Source organism: Callithrix jacchus, chromosome 15 (genome assembly GCF_049354715.1).
Source record: "Callithrix jacchus isolate 240 chromosome 15, calJac240_pri, whole genome shotgun sequence".
Lineage (NCBI taxonomy): Eukaryota > Metazoa > Chordata > Mammalia > Primates > Cebidae > Callithrix > Callithrix jacchus.
The window spans coordinates 77855297-77878404 of record NC_133516.1 but is presented as its reverse complement, the minus strand read 5'-3'; the positions used below and the strand labels follow the sequence as shown (position 1 = coordinate 77878404).

At 47.7% G+C, this 23108-nt stretch overlaps 1 protein-coding gene across 14 annotated transcripts in view; it reads right to left on the bottom strand.

Annotated features, from left to right (window-relative positions):
- SLC12A8 (solute carrier family 12 member 8) overlaps window positions 1-23108 on the bottom strand; it is a 134263-nt gene that overhangs the window by 51704 nt on the left and 59451 nt on the right. For all 14 annotated transcript variants that reach the window (XR_013527577.1, XR_013527578.1, XR_004734188.3 and 11 more), the window contains one exon: window positions 4341-4454. Coding sequence is in view for 11 of the 14 variants with exons in the window: in XM_035273967.3 (XP_035129858.3) it covers window positions 4341-4454 (114 nt within the window). In the remaining 3 variants the exon portion in view is untranslated. The remainder of the gene's footprint in view (window positions 1-4340; window positions 4455-23108) is intronic.

The window sequence follows — 23108 nt, the reverse complement described above, 5'->3', positions numbered from 1 at the left end:
GTAACTGCTAATCTGGCATCTCGGCCCAGGGGTCTTCACTCAGTAAGGACACTGCCAGGCCTCAGGGAATGCTCAGCTGGTTTTATTTTATTTTTTTTACTTTATTTGTTTATTTATTTTTCCATGATGGAGTCTCCCTCTGTCACCCAGGCTGGAGTACAGTGGTGTGATCTTGGCTCATTGCAACCTCTGCCTCCCAGGTTCAAGCAATTCTCCGGCCTCAGTCTCCCAAGTAGCTGGGACTACAGGCATGTGCCATCACGCCCAGCTAACTTTTTGTATTTTTAGTAGAGATGGGGTTTTACTGTATCAGCCAGGATGGTCTCGATCTCCTAACCTTGTGATCTGCCCACCTTGGCCTCCCAAAGTGCTGGGATTATAGGCATGAGCCACCACACCTGGCCTCAGATGGTTTTCAATTTGTGTGTGGAAGGAGAGAGGAGAAAGGCTGGGAAACATTTTCAGATGTTAACTTTATTTTAATTTCCTCTGTTTTTCCCCTTTCCTTTTCTGTCTATTCAAGAGGAAGCTGACCTATATTCTCTTGCCTTGGGGGAGACAGGAGGCAGAGAGGAAGCAGAATTTGCCTGTGCACTGTTTTGACTTCTGTTTGTCAAAAAACAAGGTCCTTAGAAGATTTTGGAGGGAAATAGAAAAGCAACAGTAGAATGTCTGGGGAAAACATGGGGGGACAAGGACAAAAACTATCACAGTTTGTGGGGCCACATAAAAATACAAATGCAGAATCAAAAATTATTAAGAATTTTTTTTTTTTTTGAGACAGAATTTTGCTCTGTCATCCAGGCTGGAGTGCAGGGGCATGATCTTGGCTCACTGCAACCTCTGCCTTCCAGGTTCAAGCGATTTTCCTGCCTCAGCCTCCTGAGTAGCTGGGGTGACAGGTATGTCCCAGGATGCACAGCTAATTTTTGTATTTTTAGTAGAGATGGGTTTTCACTATGTTGGCCAGGCTGGTCTTGAACTCCTGGGCTCAAGTAATCTGCCTGCCTCGTCCTCCTGAAGTGCTGGGATTGCAGGTGTGAGCCACCGTCATGCCCAGCCCAGTGTGAATGCATAGGTGGCCCTGGAGAGGAATGTCCCCCATATTTGACAGAAGATTGGTCCTGGAGTTAGGGGCAGAAAGAGAGAGAGGCTGTTCACAGGTTCTGAGGAAATGAGGACCTGGGACCCCCCCAATCCCTGGAAGACCGGTAAGGCCTGCCAGAAGGAAAGGTTTGGGGAGTACATAGACCCTAAGTATAGGGTTCCCCATCTTAGCAGATTTCTGGTCTTTGAATGTGGCTCAGAGGCAACACAAACCTGAAAGGCCCTGTGGACAGGACAATGGGTTCTGTTTACTGAGGAGGAACTGCAGAGCCCCCCGAACATACCTGGGTTCTGTAAAAAACCCTAAGCCCCTGGAACAGTCCACAGCATGGCAGGAGCAGGTAGAGGCATCCTGAATTACTGATGTCACTTTTAAGCCATCATGGGAGAATGAAGGCTTAAAGTCAGAGACTGAATCTTTTTGTTTTATAAAAATGAAAGCAACACACTATTTCTAGCAAATTCTGGATTTGTGGACCAGGATTTGACCTGTCACTTCCAAGCCCTAGTTCCATGGCCAGGCCTCAAGAAAAGTCAAGCAGGAGGCTGACGCACTGATACAAGTGATAGATGAAGGTGGGACTAGAGTTGTCAGGTGGTAGAGAACCTAGCAACTCTTAGGAGGTAAAATTGACAAGACTTAGAGGGCACTGGAAAGAAAGAGGGAGGTCTGATCACTGGCATAAGCAATTGGCTGGGTAGAGGTGCCACTTACTGACACCAGGAGTAGAAGAGGAGGATGAGTTGAGGGGTTGGTGAGATGGGTTTGGTTCAAACTTGTTCAGTCCAAGATACCCAAGAGAAGATGTCACATAGGCACCTGAATGTATGATGTGAAGCTTGGAGGAGAAGTTGGCGCTGAAAGTGTAAACTTTGGAGTCATCAGCTTTGAGGGTGGTTATTCAACAATGAGCATGGCTGAGACTCCAAGGAAAATAGTTGAGAAAGAGGTGCAAGGGCCTAAGAATAGCCTGAAGATCCCCAACACTGGACGGGCAGGCCGAGGGGATGTACCTATAAAGGCAAGTCAGAGTAGGAGGGAGCTGAGAAGGCTGCATGGTGGAAGGCAAGAGAAATGCAAGGGGAAGTGGGTTGCTGCTGAGAGGTGAAATAAAGTGAGAAACTAAAACTGCGCACTGTATTTAGTAACAAGGAAGTCACTGGTGAAAGAGCCATGTCATTGGAGAGACAGACTTGCAATTCCCAAAGGAGAGACTGGGAGAGTTGAGCAGGGGATAAAAGAATGGAGATGGGGAGCCAGTTATGTTTGGCTGTGAAGAGGAGAGGGAAAGGCTATTGCTATAAGGAGAAATGGGATTGAGGAAAAGCAACTAAAGATGATTAAAGTTATTGGTTTTTTTTTTTTCATTTTAACAGCTTTGCTGAGGTATAACTAACATACTATAAGCTGTACATGTTTAAAATGTAACAACTTGAAAAGCTTTAATATATGAATATACCCATAAAACCATCACTGTAATCAGGAATACACACACGTGTGCACACACACACACATTTATATATATATAATTTCTTTTTGAGACAGGGTTTCACTCTGTCACTGAGGCTGGAGTGCAATGGCATGACAAGGATCACTGCAGCGTTGACCTCGCAGACTCAAGCAGTCCTCCCACCACCCACCACCCACCCCAAGTAGCTGGAACTACAGGTGCACACCACCATATCTAGCTAAGTTTTTTTTTTTTTTTTTGAGACAGAGTCTTGCTCTGTCTCCCAGGCTGGAGTGCAGTAGTGCAATATCGGCCCACTGCAACCTCTGCCTCCCAGCTCCAAGTGATTCTTCTGCTTCAGTCTCCTGAGTAGCTGGGATTACAGGTGCACACTACTACATCTGGCTATTTTTTTTTGTATTTTTAGTAGAGATGGGGTTTTGCCATTTTGGCCAGGCTGGTCTCGAGCTCCTGACCTCAGATGATCCACCTGCCTTGGCCTCCCAAAGTGCTGGTATTACAGGCGTGATCCCACACCGGGTCTGTTAATTCTTTTTTATTGCTGAGTGGTTTTCTATTGTGTGGCTACACCATAGTTTGTTTATACACTCACCTGTTGATGAACATTCAAGCTATTTCTAATTTAAGACTATTACAATTTAAGCTTCTTTGAATATTAATGTACAAATCTTCATATGAACACATACCTTTGATCCTAGTTAACTAGATGTAGAATAGCTGGATGTAATTTTTAAGAAACTGCTAAACTTTTTTCCAAAGTCATTGTACCATTTTACGTTCCCTTCAGCAGTGCACGAGGGTTCCAGTGTCTCCACATCCTTGCTAACACTTGTATGGACAATCTTCTCAATCTTAGACATTCTAGTGGCCTCTCCTTTTTCTGTCCCTATCCCATTTGGAGTGGGGACAACAAGTAAGGAAATGGCCACATATAGGAGGGCAGAGGGAAAAGGGGAGAGAGACAAGGCAGATACACTACAGGCCATCAACACTGTTGATCCAGAGTGAACTGCTTTTCTCTCTTCATTAAAAGTCTGTTCCCTGGGGACAAGCCCAGTCACTAGCAAATGTTATTTTTTATGGATCATCTGGTCAACATGTTAGCTTATTGCCTTCCAGGCCAGAGACCCAAGCATGGGGCATGATTCCTACAGGGACCTTGGCTTTGGGAGGCTCTCTACAGTCACCATAGAGCAGGAACTTTGGGAAGGGAGGGTAAGGAGATTCATTCCTCAGCTCTGGGATACTGGCTTGGCTCATACCTGATATAACAAGACAAGACAAGACAATAGCATTTCTCTGCCCTCTGGGAGAAGATGCACTGGCAGGGAGAGGGAGAAGGGAAGTTTCTATACCAGGCATGTACTTATTCCACTTGTGAAAAGAACAGCTTATCCTGCTGCGGAATCTGTCCTGTTCGGCCCTGCGACATATGTGTCCCTTCTATGAGCAAGAGGTGTCAACATGTAAGGAGTGAGGAGGATTAAATCATACTGAGGGCCTTCAGTAAATTCTCTGTTAAAACTATAGATTTTAATGTTTGAGGCCAAGGGTTTGAGACCAGCAACATAGTGAGACCCTGTCTCTACAAAATACATACATACATACATAAAATAACACAATTTTAGTCGAAGCTAAGCCCACATCTAAAGTTGGATATACACAGCAAGAGCACATGTGGGCCAATTATGATGGTGAATTTTGGGAACCAAGCACTTACACCCCTAGTTTGAGAGTAAAAAACAATGCAGATTACAATACCTGTAGCCGCTGGGAAGAAAACCCCAAAGACAGTGAAAAAAGACTCCCCTGGGCTGTAATCAGGCAGCGAGTTGTTCTGTAGCAGTTCGGGTGAATATCCAATAAAACCATGTTCTGAAATAATGTAATGGAGAGCAACATAAGCCCAATGAGAAGACATAGCACACATTTTCCTAGATTACAGTTCTATTTCATATATCACTTTAAATATTGGAAAGGTAGGGGCATGTACATGGCACAGAGACAGAGAAGGTCTGCAGAACTATCTCCCTCTCACTTCTAGGGTTGACTTTTGTGGGAAGTAGAAAAGTTCCGCTTTAAAGTTTCATAAGTGTTATAAATAATAGTTTGTTTAATAAGACTTTCTTCAAAGCCTTCTTGCTTTTTGCTAATAACTCCTTGTTAAGCCCTATCCTATGTAGCTGTTAGACATGCTTATAGGCACATAGTACATTCTATGTCCTTGTACTTTAACCAACATATCTGTGCTGCACGTGCTCGCAGGCATGTCCCAGCTTGCAGCCTATGCCCCTTCCTTATTTGCACTTTCTTTTTGTTCTCCATTGCTTTTTACCTGTTTAGAAAAGTTTTAAGTTATTAGCCAATCAGGTTTTAGTTTAGATTGTGAGGTCTGGCTCCAACCAATGGAGATCAGACACAGCAGTAAGGACAACCCCAAATGTGTAAAGGATAAATATGTCTGCTTTTCCTTTGTTTGCTGTACTCTCATAGCAAGATGTCGTCTGGCAAGGTATCCATCCTGTAGGAAGTAAAAATTGCCTTGCTAGGAGATTCTTTGTCTCAGTGCTAATTTTTCTTTGCAGCACTGAGCATCTGTTTCCAACAACTTTTGTGTGCTGATCCCATAGATACAGGTGGATGAAATAACATGAAAGGAAGCAGTGGTTACCTCTGGGAAGGGGAGCATTTTCATCTTCTGCTTCATTGCCTTTAATATAGCTGAAATGTCTTTCAATGAGCATGTATTTATATGTTTGTTTTCTATTTTAAAAATTAATCGATATTTGCAAGTTACTTCCCTACTCAAAAACCTTCCATGAGTCCCTAATAGCTATAGAATCAAGTCCAAACTCCTATCAAAGCCTCCACAACCTGCCAACAGCCACCAATCCCTACTCATCCCTTGCTGTTTCTTCTCCTCAGCAGCCACACTCTGAAGAAGGCCACCCACATTCATCCCTGTGCCTTCATTAGGTAGTCTCCTGGCCTTCCAGACTCTTCTCCCACATCTCTAAGCATTGCAGTGGGCCAACTCTTCAAGTTCAGCTAAAATGATGCTCCTTTGGGAAATCTCCTTTGGGCTTTATATGCACTCCCTAATCAGAATCTATTCCTCCTTCCTCACTGCTCTTGGCACTAGGTCTGGCCACAGTAGGGCTTTCCCCAGCTAGACTCCTCGAGGCACGAAATCCAGGTCTACAGGTCTCTATCCTCTCGAGCCAAGCACTGCAATGGTGCACAATAGGTAGGTTGCAAACATGGGTCACGCTGAAAAGAACCTTTCTCTTAGATCTCTCAGCCTATAAGCGCATCTCGCTTCCAGACTTTCACTTTGACTTGTTCACAGACGACTTTATAGCAGGAACATCTCACATCTCATTTCTTCAAAGCATTTTAAACATTTTTGTACATCAACTTCAACAGTTGATTCAAGTGGTTTCAACCCTGCAGGAACATTGCTTCTTTGTCAAAGGAGGTCACTTTGAACAGCCTCTGTGAACATGCTAGTGGGCTATGGAATTTTAAGACACAAGTCAAGTGTTCTTGGTTTCAGGAACACCCAGGATATTCAGCCCCTGCTTTTGAATCTCATCTCTGAGAAGGAGTTGGTTTGTTCCTATTAACTGTCGTCCAAGAAAAGCTAATCCCTGCTCCTTTTCTCTCAACCCCTGTAGTCCCATAGGATGGGTATTCAGCCATCACTCCCTCACCAACCCTAGGGTTTCGGTGACAGAATTTCCCATAAGCCTCATCCTCCACCCACTCAAAGTGTAATTACAGCCCAGCTTCCAACCACAAAAGAAGGCTCCTGCCATTCTGATGAGTCCAGTGAGGTTGCCCATGCTTTACACAGCTTCCAAGACTCATAACTTCACAAGAAAAATATTTTTTAAAAAAAATAATAAAATAAAAGCTCAGAGAAGCACAACGGACCCTTGGGAGTCCAGTTAGGACTTAAATCACTGTCAACTGCTTTATTTTGCCTGAACACAGAATTTTTTCTGGCATATTAAATCCCAAGTACTGTACAAGTTTTCTGAATGGTTTGGCTTCTTCACAACTGGCCCTCCCCTCATTAACAAAAAAGCAGTAATAGCTAAGTTAACTTTAGCTTACCCGCTGGCTGACCTCACTGATGAGTCTTAAGGAGGAGAAAACCAGCCCAGCCTGCCTTGGAACTGAGCTCAGCCAAGCTGGACTGATGTGCAGGTCAGAAAGCAGATCTGAGTGGAGGGCTGTTCGTGGCTGGCGGGCCCGCCTCACAGGACATAAAACACTTCATCAGGTGCACTCATCTCCGAGGGCCCAAGGGTGGCCCTGACACAGGAGAATATTTGATCACCAGGACTGAAGGGCTTTGCCCTGGCCAGCCTAAAGGTTCAGAGGGATTTCACGCCCAATAGATGAATCACTGGGAAGCCTTTTCTCCGCCTGTCCCCTCAACAAGACCCACAGGCTAAGAGAAAGAGTCACTTGGCTCCCTCGTGGGCCTGCCTCAGTTGCCCTCTCTTGCAGGGCAAATGAGAAATGGAACCTTGCCATACTCACAAGTGCACACTCACACTCATGCTCACGCTAACACTACTGCTGGCCCAGCCTGCTCTGGGCTGGAGCCAAGCCCTGTTCCGAATCTTGTTCAAAGAAATAATCTCAACTTTGCAAAGAACCCTGGACAAAAATTTGTGTTGATGCTTTGTTTATAATAATGTAAACTCAGGGGAGGGGCTGGGTGCTGTGGCTCATGCTTGTAATCCCAGCACTTTGGGAGGTCGAGGCAGGCAGATCACTTGAGGATAGGAGTTTGAGACCAACCTGGCCAAAAGGTGAAACCCCATCTCTGCTAAAATTACAAAAATGAGCCAGGTGTGGTGGGGCATGCCTGTAGCCCCAGCTACTCTGGAGGTGGAGGCGAGAGGACTGCTTGAAACTGGGACGTGGAGGTTGCATCAGTGTGTAGTCAAGGAGCCAAGACTGCACCACTGCAGTCCAGCCTGGGTGTTAGAGCAAGACCCCATCTCAGTTTTTAAAAATTTAAAAATAAATTAAAAATAAAAAATCAGGGGAGGTTCTAAATGTCTAATTATGGGGGACTGAGATATTTTAAATGCTTATAAAGAGTTTTTAGTACGAGAGAAAAACTGTCCATGTTATATATATTAATCCAGAAAACTGGATACCATTTATAGTATAAATACAAAAAACATGTATTAATCTATATATGTAAGAAACAGCTTACACGTATAGAAGAAAATACACACAAAAATACTAACTGTGGTTGTTTCTATAATGCTATTACAGGCAATTATTTTCACTTCTTTTTTTGTTTCTACAAAACATCCACATTTAAGTTAATGGGTCGAGTGCAGTGGCTCAGTCTGCAATCTCAGCACTTTGGGAGGCTGAGGCAGGAGGATTACTCAAGCCCAGGAATTTGAGAGCAGCCTGAGCAACACAGCGCCTTCTATAACACACACACACACACACACACACACACACACCCCATTAGCCAGGCATGGTAGTGTGTACCTGTAGTCCTGGCTACTCAAGAGGCTGCGGTGGGAGGATCACCTGAGCCCCGAGGGTCAGGATGCAGTCAGCTGTGACTGTGCTACTGCACTCCAGCTTGGGTGATGAAATAAGTTTTTTAAAGGAACATAATCTACTTGCAATATCTATTAGGAAAACAAACAAAACATCCCACAACTGAAAGCTCACTTTCTCCAGGCAGCTTTTCTATGTATGAATAGCTTTTCTTTCTTTCCATTTATACTGTTTCCCAAAGTGACTTGAGTGGCTTATGAGAAAAATATAAATAAGATAGGGAAAATAAATAAGAACCGAAGAAAGAAAAACTGAGAAGAGAGAGGGTGAGAACACCCCCAGTTGTACCTCCATGACCCACAGTCTGAAGCTTATTCAGAGAGAAATTTCTAACTGTTTTGACCAAGCCCACTCAGGCAGCCCCACTGAGACAAGTGGACAAGAAGGAGGCCCCCAAGGCTGGCACAGTGGACCCTATCTCATTTCCTCTGCCCCTATCTTTCCAGGCCCTTACATGTTACACCTCACCTATCACCACCCCACCTCAGGGTCCCCAGTCCTGAGCCAGTCCCCAGAGAGTCTTGTTCACTGATTCCCATCCTGCCTGCTGGGGCCTGGGTCTCTCTCATACCCTGAACCTGGTGGCCCACCAGACCCGAGGCATGGTTGACTCTCTGTTGGGCTTATGGAGAGTGGGTATCCAGGGGAGGCACTGATGTCTCTGACTGGCCAGTACTAGCTAGCTAAGCACGGCGTGAGGTCAGCAGGTCACACCCAGGGCTAGGGCTGGGGTCCATGCCACCTGCCATGCCCTCCGACAGTGGCTCTTAATGCCTGACTTGCTGATGTCCAGATAAAAGGTTCCTAATTCTTTTAGTTGTGGCCCCTTTTGAGAGTCTGATGAAAACCATGGTCCCTGTCCCCATAGACACCATGTTTTGCATACCATTTTGGGAGAGGACAGATTTCTGAAGCCTCTCTGGAGGGCATGGAGCTTAAGGTTCAAAACTTCTACTGTAGCAGCTACATCTGCACCTGAGATCGTCCCGCCAGGAGGCGCACCACTTCCCAAGACAGCAGCCCTGAGAGTGATGTAGCCAACAACGTTTTCCTAGTGCAGTCCTTGCCAAGCAATGACCAAGACTGTGTGCCCAGAGACTGTGGAGGTCACCCCAAGGACATCACAGGGCAACCTCACTTCTGAAAATAATGCTGAGCAACCACTGACTGAGCCCTTCCTATGTGCCAGCCACTGAGCACCAAGACCTTACAATGTCATACATGATCCTCATGACTAACTGAGGATACCGAGGCTCCAGAAGGTGAAGAATCTTGTCAGAGGTTACACAGCCAGATCAGCCTGTATTTCACCCACTGCCTCTCCCTGTGGCAGAAGCCAGGCCTCTCTCTCTAGGAGGTGGGTCCCCAGGCCCTGGCACTGCACCCCCTCACAGAGCGATACCTACAGCACAGGTTGCCTTTCAGCCCCAGGAAACATGCCCACAGAGACCACAGCATCTCCCCAGCCCCATCTGTGTAGGGCAGGCAGGGGTCCTATCCTGTGGAACACCATGTGCCAATGGGTATGTGATTGGCTGGAGCTTACACAGTTGGGAGGACCCCACATCTGTGAATTCAGGTCTCCATCTACCACACTGTCCCTCTGTAATTCATCCCAAAGTCACTCCTAGGGATTTCCTTTTTTTTTTCTTTTCTTTCCTTTTTGTTTTTTTTGTTTCTTAAAGAGATGAGGTCTCACTCTATCATCCAGGCTGGAATGCAGTGGCACTATCAGCTCACTGCAACCTCACATTCCCGGCCTCAAGCAATCCTCCCACCTTGGCCTCCCAAAGCACTGGGATTACAGGTGTGAGCCACCACATCTGGCCATCCCAGGGATTTCCAACGCTTGTTTCTTGACCTCAGAAGAGTCTCTTTGCCTCCCTGTTGGGCTTTCAATTTCTCTGCTGGTGAAACCAAGTCTGTGGGTTGGGGTCCTATCATCTGACATCTTCCAACTCTCAAAGGCCTGGGATGCCTGGGGCCTGCAGCTGCTGCGTGTGAATGGAGCTGGGTTTGACCTGAACATCTGTTCCTGAATCCATGGAATAAAAATACTTTGGTCCAGTTTGAGCTGCATGCTTTTAGGAAGAACAAAAACAAAGCAGGGAGTGGGGGGAGCGGGGGTGGAGGGGTACGAGAGAGAAGAAATGACGACAAGACAGAGGAACAGGCAGAGGGAAAGTCCTTGAAGCTGTGTCTACAGAAAGGCTTGATCTTTCCAACCGGAATTCGGGTAACTCGGGCTTCTTGTGATGTGGCCCATGGCTGTGGCTCTTCAGGGACCACCATCTGTTCCCAAGGGGTGCTCGTGGGAGCCTCCCCTCCTCCCCTTAGCCAAAGGCAGGCAGTGGGGGTCACCAGTGGGACCAAGAGCTGATCCAGCAGGGCTGGTTGGGTGCTCAGCAGGCGGGCAGGCGGCCCCTGGCCTGGGAAGGTGGCTGCTGGTGAGCTCTGGGTGGCACCTGCGGTGTCCCCAGCCGCCTCTGCCGCTGGGGCTGCTGAAATTAGAAGAGGGAGTGGGGAAGTCATACCCCTCCCTGTGGGCGTAGGAAAGCGAGATTTCAAAAAATGATGCTGGGGCTGCGGGCTGCTGCCCTGGCGGGGGCTTCCGGCGTCATTGGCTTTCTTCTGGGTTCCCCACCCCTGGACCAGCGACCGGCGACCAGCCAGACAGTCCTTTCCTGGGAACGGACAATGGGAGAGGCTGGCGCAACCGAGAATAGCCCGCGCGGAGGAAGGGCTCGGGACGGAGTGAGGAGGGCGGGGCTGGGAGGGCGCAGGAAGAGCGGCTCTGCGAGGAAAGGGAAAGGAGAGGCCGCTTCTGGGAAGGGACCCGCACCACGACGCCTGAGAGGCGGCGGGGGAGGTGGGAGGCCCGGGAGACCGCTCAAGACTCCTCGGAGGAGGAAGTGGATGCGGCGCGCACACGGGACCCCACACCCGGCCTCGCGCACCGCCTCTGCACCGCCCAGCGCCCCTTCCCAGCTGCACCTCACCCGAAAAGGCCTCACGTCAGGGTGTCCGCGGAAAGGGGAGGAAAGGGAGTGTCCACGGGCCCCATCCTGCCACTTGTCACCCACAAAAGTTCCTTCCCAAGCAGCCCCACCCTCACCGCGACACTCACTCAGACCCTGCCCGGACCCAGATGGGCTAAGAGGTACAGAGATGGGCAGTTAAACACAGCAGGCCGGCCTGCCGGAGCTGGGGGGTGGGGCTTTTCTTCTGGGAACTGCAAAGCGGGGAGCCGTGGTAAATTATCAGGGAGGAGCCCAGTCAAAACTGACCTGAAGGAGCGCAGATATGGGAGAAGTCCCCGCCATGCTAATCCTTCCTTGCTTGGAGCACAGGGCCCTCTTCCAGGCACAAGGACCCTGAAGATCTCTGGGTGGGGGAAGGTAAGAACAGTGGCAAACAGGAATCAGAACACCTGGGTTCCAGCCCTGGGTATGCCAGGACTCACTATGGAACTGTAGGCAAGCCCTTGTCCCTTGGAGCTTTGAAATGCAAATTCTGAGTCAGTGAGACTGGCATGGGCCTTCCTAAGGAGCTCCCCGGTAATGCCACGCTCCTGCCAGGCAGATCTCACTCTCAATAGCAGCGTATGAGATGATTTTTCAGAACCCTTCTACTTCTGCAGTCTGCCCAGCCAGAAGCCCACTCTCAGGCCTCTCAGGACACTCCGTCCAAATATACAGTTGGTTTCCAATGGCACAGGTAAAACCCCAAACCAGCTTCCAGTCCCTTCCCCAACTCTGTGGTTGTTGATACAGGATGTGCTCCGGAACCTAAAACAAGCTCACTACCACAGTTTGATATGTTAATAAAACTGTGGGAAGTAGAAAAGTTCCCTTTTAAAGTTGCCTTTCTTGTTAAAGAATAAGTGTGCTAATAACTGTGTTAAGCCCTGTCCTATGTAGCTGTTAGACATGCCACTCTTACAGGCACATAGTACATTCTGTGTCCTTGCACTTTAACCAAGATATCTGTGCTGGATGTGCTCATAGGCATGTCCCAGCTCTCCATTGCTTTTACTTGTTTAGAAGAGTTTTAAGTAGTTAGCAAATCAGGTTTTAGTTAGATTGTGCAGTCTGGCTCCAGCCAATGGAGATCAGATACAGCAGTAAGGACAACCCCCAAATGTGTAAGGAATAAATTTGTGTGTTTTCCTTTTTTCATTGTACTCTTGTGCCAAGATGGCTAGCAAGAGTACCCTTCCTGCAGTCCAGGAAGTAAAAATTACATTGCTGAAAGATCCTTTGTAACAGTGCGAATTATTCTTTGCAGCACTGAGCATCTATTTCCAACAAAAACCTTATTGGCCGATGATGAGAGATTACATGGAAGGGCAGACAGATGAGGAAACCTTCATGGTCTAATTCACAACTGAAGAAACTGAAGTGCAGAGCTGGAGCCAATTGTTCAAAAGACATGCAGAGTCAAAAGGGGAACAGTAACCCTAATTTACAGTTAGTTTGGAGTCCAGATAGTATCACGTCCCAATCTGTTAGGCTCTCCCATTGAACTGGGTCATAACAATCCTGGTACAACTATCAGTGTTCAATAAAAGTGTTTTGAAATAGAACCAAATCGGGCTGTATTGCATTGGACTGTTTTGAAATTGAACTGAATTGGACTGTGGTGCTTTGTATTGATCATGGCCTGGAGATTTGGAAGAGGAAATAATGATAGGTTTCAGAGAGGCCCCCAAGGAGTTCTGGGCGTAAGCCTGGAGCCTTCCCTGGACCACAGTGTCCTCTGGCTTCAGCCCTATTGACTTTGGTCCTCCAAAGAGAGGGTGGAGAGAGGATGTGCACAGGGTTTCCAGCCCTGACACCCCACCCAGAGAGAAAATACACAGAGGGAGGGCTGGACATTCCAGCAGTGGCCAGAAGGGAAATCTGAAGTGGGGCAGGGCCTGCCCAGAGAGCCAGGGGCGTCCCACCCAGCCTGCCCAGGGAGGAGCAGCCTGGAGCCGCTGCCTGGCCCTGGGGAGGACCTCCACCCTACGGGAGAACTGGCTGTTGGGAAACAGTGGGAAGGGCCCCCAGGGCTGGGCAACCCAGGGGACGAATCGCCCAGGTTGGGGGGCTGTCAGGGCAGCCTCCCTGGCCTAGTGGGGGAGTGACTGGGAGGGGGAGTGTCCCGAAACAAGAGCAGCTCCTGTCAATCCCTGTGGTCTAGGAGGGCAGTCTTGACTCTTTCTGAGGAGTCCTCATTTGTAAAAGGAAAGATAAGCCTTTTCTTCATGAAGAATGGTTTCTAATAACCAAGAAATTGTTCCATCTGCTAACATGGGCTCTATTTTAAATGCTTAATGAACCTTTTCTCATAATGGCCTTGGGGTCCTTAAGCTGAGATGAGATCTTTGCCTAGAGAGGCCTATAGCAGAAAGAGCTGTCAAATGCCCAAGAATGTGAAAAGAATCTGACGGGAGGAAACACTAGGTTCTCACCTGGGCCTCAGGAAACAAGAGGCATCCTGGGGTGAGAACAGTGCTGTCCACTTCCGCTGTGCTTTACCATATTAACTCATTGAAGCCTCACACCTACCCTATGATGTATTTGGATTTTTTTCAGGGAAGGAAACTGAGGCATGGAGAGGCAATTGAGTTTTAAACCTTGTGCTGCCACGGCTGGGCGGTGCTCATCCAAGGCTACAGGGAATCTTGGATGAGTGCCAGGGGCTCCAGCTGGTCAGGCTGGGACCCCGCAGAGGGGTCCAGAGAGACCCCGCTCCAGCCCAGCCCACAGGGCCCCACCAGCCTGCCATGAAAGGAGCCCTGAGAAAGGAAAATCTGGCCTCCTTATCTCCTCGGGGGAAGGAGTGCACTCTCCCGGCTGCCAGGATAAGGGGCTGTGTTAGTGGGAAGTCTCCACCCTGGCCGTGGGTTCCTCTCAGCCACCCACATATTCCTTCTGGCCATCTCTGCTGCTGGCATCCCGCTTCCCATGATTAAACTCCTGACTCCCAACAACCCGAAAATAATCCTAACTCAACTCATGGGCCCCTCAAATCAGCTGCCCCTGCACATCTCCAAGCTGGTCAAGAAGTCTGCCCTGCCCCACTCTTGCTTGGCTACCCTCTCCAGGAAGGCAGCTGAGAAGGGGTAAGAGGTCAAGCGGCCCCTGCAGGGAAGGGGCAGTCAGTATTAACACTCAGATATGTTGGCAGAGCCACCCTCCTGCCAAGCATCTTTTTTTTTTTTTTTTTGAGACACGGTCTTGCTCTGTCACCCCAGTCTGGAGTGCAGGGGCACAATCATGGGTCACTGCAGCCTCCACCTCCCAGAGCTCAAATGATCCTCCCACTTCAGTCTCCCAACTAGCTGGGACTACAGGCCGGTGCCACCAAGCCCAGCTATTTATAAATATTTTTTGTAGAGACAGGGTCTCACTTTGTTGCTCAGACTGGTTTCAAACTCCTGAGCTGAAGCAGTCCTCCCATTTCAGCCTCCCAAAGTGCTGAGATTACAGGTATGAGCCACTGTGCCTGGCCCAAAATGTCTTACTGTACTGTCCCATTTTCATCTGTTTTTGGACCACTGTTGACCACAGATAACTGCAAGGGCAGAAAGCGAAACTGTAGATAAGAAGAACCACTGCATGTGAAATATCTAGAAGAGGCAAATTCATAGAGGCAGAAGGAACTATAAAAAAGAGGTTACTGGGGGCAGAGTTTCTATTCGGGGTGATGACAAAGTCTTGGAATAAATGGTTAGGACACTTGCACAACAGTGTATATGTAATTAACACCACCGATTGTACAGTGAAAATGGTTAAAATGGCTACGGATATTTTACTACAATAAAAAAAATACACAAGCCATTTATTTCCACAGCACCCTCCCAGCGATCCTCAGAGATCGCACCCTGCATCCTTGCTTAAGGTCTGGGCTCCTCCCTGCCATACAGATGTGGGAATAGAGGATAAAGAGGGCTTCCTAGCCAAGGCTGGTGGAAGGTGAGGACAGAGCCACAGGCCCTGCCTACCAGCTGTGGCCTCCCTCTGGCTCTTCCTACCACAGAGAGCTGCTTCCTCCAGGAGAAGCAAGGCGGGGAAGCTGCCCCAGCAAGCCATTGGATCACCAGTCACCAATGTAGGCAGAAATCACTGTGTGCTCAGGGTTTAGGTGGAAACCACCATCGTGCTCAGGAGCTTGCTGAATCCATGGAGTTTTACTCAGGGGCGAGGCGTGTGAGAATCTGCAGCAAAGCTGTCAAGAAACACAAACTACAGCTTCTCAGTATCAAGCATGCCCAACTCCTGAGGAAGGCTTCTCAAGGGCGCTGTCATTTCAGCCCTACTGTCAGCACATGTTCTCATTTTCAAAACTTTCCTGGTCACTGGGACCCAAGGCCTGGGAGGTGCATTTCATCTGCGGTCCCACTAAATGAGAGCTGGCCTTGAATGAGTGTGCCGTTAACCCAGGCTGCCCTGGACTAATGCCATATCACCTGACCTTGCTGCTTCATGCTGTACCTCACTTCCCTCTAGGGGCCTGGCAGGGGCGATCTGCTCTCAGTCTCCTGACTCTGAGAGGAGGAAACCAGAAGTGGCCCCCGCATGTGCCTCTGTGTGTTCCTTTGCAAGCTGTTGTGTGCCTTTCCTGCCGGCGCTCATGGAGAGTGAGGTGTGTCTGTACCACCTCCCCATCAGATTAGGAATCCTCAAGGTTAGGGACTAGTTCCCTCCTCCCTCTGGATCTCCTCCTCATCCCCAGGTGGCCACAGTCACTGGAGTGCTGCATGGGTCCAGTGGCCATACATCCTGCCTGCACAGCCTGGGAAGTGTTTTGATGACTGATCAACTCAGAGAGCATGGAGGGGAAAGCAAGAGGAGGAGTCATGTTCTTGGCTGAACGTGACTGAGGTGCCCCAGGAAACTACCTTGCTATGCAAAGTATGGTCCTCAACCTGCAGCATTGGAACCCTCATCTTAATAAGATCCTCAGATCCTGAAGCACTGTCTTCGAGTATAACCCAGGGCCTCCGGGACCTATTCTTCCAGGACAAGCAATGATAATGATAATAATTATTTATTGAGCACCTACTTTGTGCCAGGCATGACACCAGGCCTCTTACAAACATTACCTTATTTTATGCTTTGGCAACCCAGCAAGGCAGGCATTATTACCTGCTTTTCAGACACAAAGAGAGCAGGTCAGAGAGGTTACCTAACTTGACCAAATTCATGCAGCAAATGATAGCTGAACTGGAACTTGAACCCGGAGGTCTGACTCCAAAGCCATGTCTCTGACAACTGTAGTATATGTGATGCAATCTTTCACATCAGGCCAACAGTGACAGCCACTTGCCAGCTCTCTGTGGGGTCCAGAGATTTAAAGGCAAATGCAATCCCCCGGGAGACGTCTAGAGGCTTTGCCATTGCCGAGTGCTGGCCTGGGGTGTGGGTACCTATGTGTTGGAGTTAGGTCAACCCTACAATAGAGGCCTCCATAGTTCTTCAAAACACATCCCCAAAGATGAAGGTTCAGGCCTCAGTCCCCAGGGAGCATGAAGGTCCAGGGCAAGAGGGACATGTAAGTTGGATGGTGAGCAGGCCTGGAAGTTCTAGCACTGGCCTTGTCTGGCACATGGAGTGAGGGTACGGGGGAGAAGAGCAAGGGGGTCTCATGTGGGTCCTTTGTACGTTATTTAACTTTCAAATTTGCAATTTGGGGCATCATCTCCTGCCAGCCTCAGGAGGCAGCGCTCTCCTGCCAGCTCCACCTCTGGGTTAACTCTCACCCCCAACCCTCGGCCAGCACTCACAGGATCCTCGTCCACTCTCAGCTCAGGACTGCCTATCTGGTTCTCGGGGTCTGTAACTGGCCACCTCGCTCCCCACCCAAATGTGAGACTTGAGGGCACATCTGCCACTTTGTGTCTCATACAGACCCACCATCCTGCCTCCCACCCCAGGAGATGCCCCCAAAATGGTGAAGCCAGAAGTGCCTTCACGGGCCCTTCTGTAGCCACATGGAATCTTCGAATTCTCCACAACCAGAAGACACCTGCCATGTGCAGTGAGGGGAACACAAACCAGCAGCGGGGACACAGGCGGAATGTATCAGTCCACCCCACAGCGGTCACCCTCTGCTTCCTCGGAACTCCTAGCTGCTCAGGGCTGAGGTGGGCGAGGCTCAGAAGTGTGGAAGGGCCCTCCCCAGCTGCTGATTTCATGTACCAGGCATCCATCCCCAGAACGCCCAGCTGGGCCAGCCCATCCCTCCTGCTCAGAGTCACAGAAGGGGAGCAGACTCAGGGGTCGAAGCTGGGCAGCGCTCACCCGCACTTCCTTCTGCAACCTCGACCAGGTCCCATGGCTTCCTCAGCCCACATCTCCTTTCTCTAGTATCTAAGCCAAAGCCAGCAAATGAGAATAATACAATAGAGACAGCTGGGTTGGGGGATCAGGGTGGAGGCTTGGAGTCAGGGGTCTGGGATTCTGGTCAGTCATTTTCTCTTCATCAGAATCAATCTCAGAACAAGAAGGAGGCCTAAGGCATGCCTGCTGCTGGCCAGGGGTGATGGGGACCACGGCCCACAGAAAGCCTTCTAACAAGGACTGGATCCAAACAGTCAGGGAACAAGATGCTGTAAGCATTAGTTTCTCACCTAACCAGAGAAATACTAAAGGTGCAACTCACATAACTTTACAAACAAGAACCATCAACATCAAATAGGTGGAATATTGAAAATATTCAACAGGTGGAACAAGTCAAAGAACATGCTTTGCTTCCTATTCAGGCCAGGAAGGGAGAGAAAGAAAAGGCATGGAAGGCAAGGAGGGATGGGGAGATGGCCAAGTGGGGGCAGAGGGGAAGAAGAGAGACAAAAGGATTGGGGAGGAAAAACAGAGACAAGCATAAAGGATGAAAGGATGAGGCAGGAAGAAAAGAGGAGGGAGAGCAGGTGGATTTTGGGGAATGCTTGACGGTTGGTCAGGCTTGGTCTGCAGAAGCTCAGAAATTCTTACCTGGATGTGAGCTTTTGTTTATAATTCTTCACTGTTCTAACCCTTAAAAATGCCTCTGTTCTAATCCTGAATCTTTCCCCCTTCAAGTCAAGGATGCCTTTGAGAATCTGGCAGTAGTTCTAGACCCTGTCCTTGAAAAAGATACTTATTTAATACAGTTTTGCATGCAACTTGAGGGGCTCAAGGACTCGGTGTTAAAAATACGAATCTAGAAGCTCCATTCTGATTGGGAGGCCAATAATGGCCAAAGCAAAAACACTTCAACTGCCAGATGAAACTGAAATGAGGGTGGGATGTGTAGAATCTCATGTGTATTCAAGTCATCACATCGAGCTCTAATTGTGCCGTTGGCTCCATTGACAGAATCTGGGGACCTGAGCACCCTTCTCTGGTTACCACCCCAACAGTGGTATTGGAAGCAAGGCTGGTTACTCCAAGGGTAACAATGTGTGAGTCAAATTAACCCTTTACAGATCTATGGGATTCATAATCATATATGCAGGTTTCCAAATCTGAATGTACATAGGAATTACCAGTATGCTTATTTAGAATGTAGACTACTAGTCCAAAATTTGAGGATATGGATCAGGCTGTTTTTCTAATGAGTTTCTAGATAATTCTGATACAGAAAATCCCCAAAGCAAACGCTGAGACACACTTTTCTAGAGAAAATTGCAAGCCTGAGAGGCCGAGCTTCTGGTCCTGTGGGTCAGCTGATTCTCTACTCCTTGCAGTGCGATTCTTGTACACTAGGGAGCAGGACTGAGCACACAGACAAGAGCACTGCAAGACCAGGTTTGGACTACTACATCAAAAAGGCTACCTTTACAGGGGAAAATAGAATGAGAAGTGCAGGACATGAAAGGTATAGTGCCAGGTGAAACATCCCGAGGGCCTGGAAGACAGCCAGATCGGACTTAAAAATCATGATAAAAAAAATACCTGGAGCAATTCTTACAATCCAGATTCGCAGGCTTCAGGCTATTAGGAAACACACACGCACACACCAAGTGTCCTCAGGGATTCTGATGCATACACTAGTATCACCACTTGTTTGTTCATGGCACTTCAGGCCCAAGGGTATTTTAATCGTAATACCAGACCCTTATTATAAAGACGCTTCAACAAACAAAAGTGCCCTTAAAATTCTAAAGCAAAAAACAGTGAACATTACCAGGGTTATCTTCTTCTTTTCTCTTCCTCTTCCTCCTTATTTACATACAGTTTTGCCTGCACCTTCAGGGGCTCAAGAACTCTGTTAAAAATACTTATTCTAGAATATAGCACATTCATTACTCATGCCGTGATCACTCTGGCATGTGTAAGTTTAAAATGGTGCTCATTCGGTCATTACAGATTTACTGTTTGAATTTGTTATTTTATTTACTTAAGAATGTTTTTCATTTTTAGCAGTCAGGATTCTAAAGTGTCATACCTTAAAAAATCCAGTATTTTGATTTCTTCCTCCTCCTCTCTCCTTTTCACTGAGGACACTAATTGGAGAAGGTGGGCCACACTGGAATCCCCTGACTGAGTGGGCTCCAGAGGTGAAGTCACTGGCCTCTTGGCCCAACCATTCCTCCCTTTTCCCTGGAGTGCTGCACAAATATTATCATTTTCTGGCTGTGCAGTGACATGAAAATGGTTGAGAGGCTCTAGGTCAGGTGTAAAAGAAACTCATGGAAAGGGAAGAACAGTCCCATCCGAAAGAAATCGCGGATATACTTTCTGATTCTCTGCAAGGTGCAGAATCCCAAGTCAGACGCCAAGCCAGAGTGGATTGGTTTGGACTCATCATGGTGTCCAATCCATACTGGTTTTGGCATCTGACTTGGGATTGTGGGTGGGTCTCAAGAGAAATGCTGAAGGGGCAGCCCTGCTCAGCAGAGTGGTGGTGACAGGGAAACCCAGGCACAGATTGCAGATCCTCTGCCCAGGGTGGATGGCCACCACAATAAGACTGTCTTACATTGATTTGGAATCTTCCTTTGCCAAGGCAATTTATTTATAGTAGTTCCTCATTTTGAGCATAACTTTTGAAAAACATTTTGATTTTCTGAAATTTGGATGTCTTACAAGCAACAGGAAGACTTAATGTAATGGTATTTTCCACCTGAAAATTTGGTGTGACTTAAAATTGATGGTGACTTGGAATTGAGGAAATACATTTTATTACCTCATTTAATCTCTAAATAATCGGTGAGGCAGATATTCTCTGTTTTCTAGAGGAGGAAACTGATGCTTAGGTGATTTCTCCAAGGTCAAGGATTGAGGAAGAGGCAGAGCCAGGACTAATCCAGGTTCCAGTATTTCTTCCCTGATAATGTATGAGCAGATTTGTTCATACAGTAGGAATTTGGGATTGCAGAGTAATTGCCCTAGGAGAACTGCTCCGAAAAGTCGCTGCCACCCAGAGTTACTGGGACAGAGAAAGCAAGAAGTGACTTTCCTTTTGTTTCAAATAGAAATTTGAGGAAAAAAATATATAAATGTATATAGGTTTGGTAGCTGTTGCTTGTTTTCTTTCAGCCATAACAAAAGTCCCTTGATTACTTCAGTAACTTCAGAATGTACGATGCTCATTACTCGCGCCATGATCACTCTGGCATGTGTAAGTTTAAAATGCTGCTCATTCGGTCATTACAGATTTACTGTTTGAAATTGTTATTTTATTTACTTAAGAATGTTTTTCATTTTTAGCAGTCAGGATTCTAAAGTGTCATACCTTAAAAAAATCTAGCATTTTGATTTCTGCCAGTTCAAGAGGACACAGGAAGAAGTTTAACAGAAGAAATCATCTTCAAAATAATAAAGCCCAAAAGTCGTTCTCTATAATATCCAGTAAGTGCTTATTTTCTGGAAAACAGTTTGTGGGGGGCCGAGGAGGAGAAGAAATCACCCCTCCCCTGAAAACTTGAAGAAAAAATAACTACTTTGGACATATTATTTTTCATTTCTTTCTTTCTTTTTTTTGAGACAGAGTTTCGCTCTTGTCGCCCAGGCTGTTGTGCAATGGCACGATCTCAGCTCACTGCAACCTTCACCTCCTGGGTTCAAGCAATTCTCCTGCCTCAGCCTCCTGAGTAGCTGGGATTACAGGTTTGTACCACCACACCTGGCTAATTTTGTAATTTTAGTAGAGACAGGGTTTCTCCATGTTGGTCAGGCTGGTCTTTAACTCCTGACCTCAGGTGACCTACCCACCTTGGCCTCTAAAAGTGCTGGGATTACAGGTGTGAGCCACTGCACTGGGCAGACATATTATTTCCAATCCTTAAAAAAACACCCTTCCAGGAAGGTATTTCTTTCCATTAGACAGATGAGTAAACTCAAAGGGTTTTGGTGACTTGCCCATAGCCACACAGCTAACAAGAAGCATAGTTGACACTGAGTCCCTGTTTCATCAAGGCAGGGGCCATCGCTATCCTATTCTCTGCTGTTTCCTGGAGCCTATCTCCTGGCACCCCATAGGTTTCAATGACTACCTATGGGGTGGGAGGATGAGAGGAAGAAAGAAAGGAAGGTGGGACCAGTGTGTGTGCTGCCAGGCGCTCCGTCTACCCTGTCACTCCTCTTTGGAGACAGTGCTCTGACCATCTGTTCTATCAACTCCATTCTCCTGCAACTTTTATCACACTTTCACAAGCTGCTCAGATTACGTTTCCTAGGACTGTGTCCATCCATCTGCCTCACTGGATGCTGATCCACTATGGTGTGTTTCCCAGTCAGTCACTCAGCAAAGTGCTACAGAGAGCCAACCATGTGCCCATTACTTTCCAAGACGCTGGGATAAAATGGCAATAAGATGGGATTCCTGTGCTTGAGGTTCTTATAGCCTGAAGAACAATGACCTCTGCATTTCCTACTCAGCACCGGCTGCCCTCAACACCCAAGGTATGGGGATTTTCTATAGCTGCCTATCAAACTCTCCCAGCTACAATCGGTGCTTCTTTCTGCAGTTTCTGATGCCTTGTTTTGTTACTTTCAGAGACACCAAAGGATGTTCCCAGTTGAGGGACTCTTCTCAACAGCATGTTCTTGTGCTTCTTCATTTAGGGCACATCTCCCATACTGGGAAGAACAAGACAAATATGAGGAGTTGGGCAAGTGTTGCACAAAGTTCTGTGCCTGGCTGGGCAGCCCACTGACTTCCAAGAGATAATGAAATTTATGTGTTTGTGTGTGTGTGTGTGTGTGTGTGTGTGTGTGTGTGTGTGTGTGTATGTTGTTGTTGTTGTTGTTTTGAGATGAACTCTCACTATCTCATCTAGGCCGGAGTGCCGTGATGTGATCTCGGCTCACTGCAATCTCCACCTCCCAGGTTCGAGTGATTTTCCTGCCTCAGCCTCCTTAGTAGCTGGGATTACAGGCGTGTGCCACCACACTAAGCTAATTTTTGTATTTTTAGTAGAGACTGGGTTTTACCATGTTGGCCAGGCTGGTCTTGAACTCCTGACCTCAGGTGTTCTGCCCATCTCGGCCTCTGTGCAGGCATGAGCCATCGTGCCTGTCCAGATGATGAATTTTAAAGTCACAATTTACTATGAAGAAACTGAACACCCACAGATATTAGGGTGTTGGCCCAGGGTCCCACAGACAGTGGTAGAGAGGAGGCTGGCTTCAAGCCTCCCAATGTAAAATACTTTAACCACCATCCCCTTTCACCTCACTAGTTAGTAACTTCACAAAATGCATTTTAAATGCCAGGCCCTACATGGGACTTACGTGTCCTGCTTGTTTTCTAATTCAGTCAGTGAAGAGCAGGCGGCCCCAGCCGCTGGAAACACTGTGAGCTTGATGGTTAAGGACATGGACCCTGAGGTCAGAAGCCAGGGCTCAAATTCTGGCTCCATTGCTTACCAGCTGGATAACTGCCGGGCAAGATAACGTCTCTGAACCTCATTTATCTCATCTTTATCATATGGACGATAACAGCACAGGGACC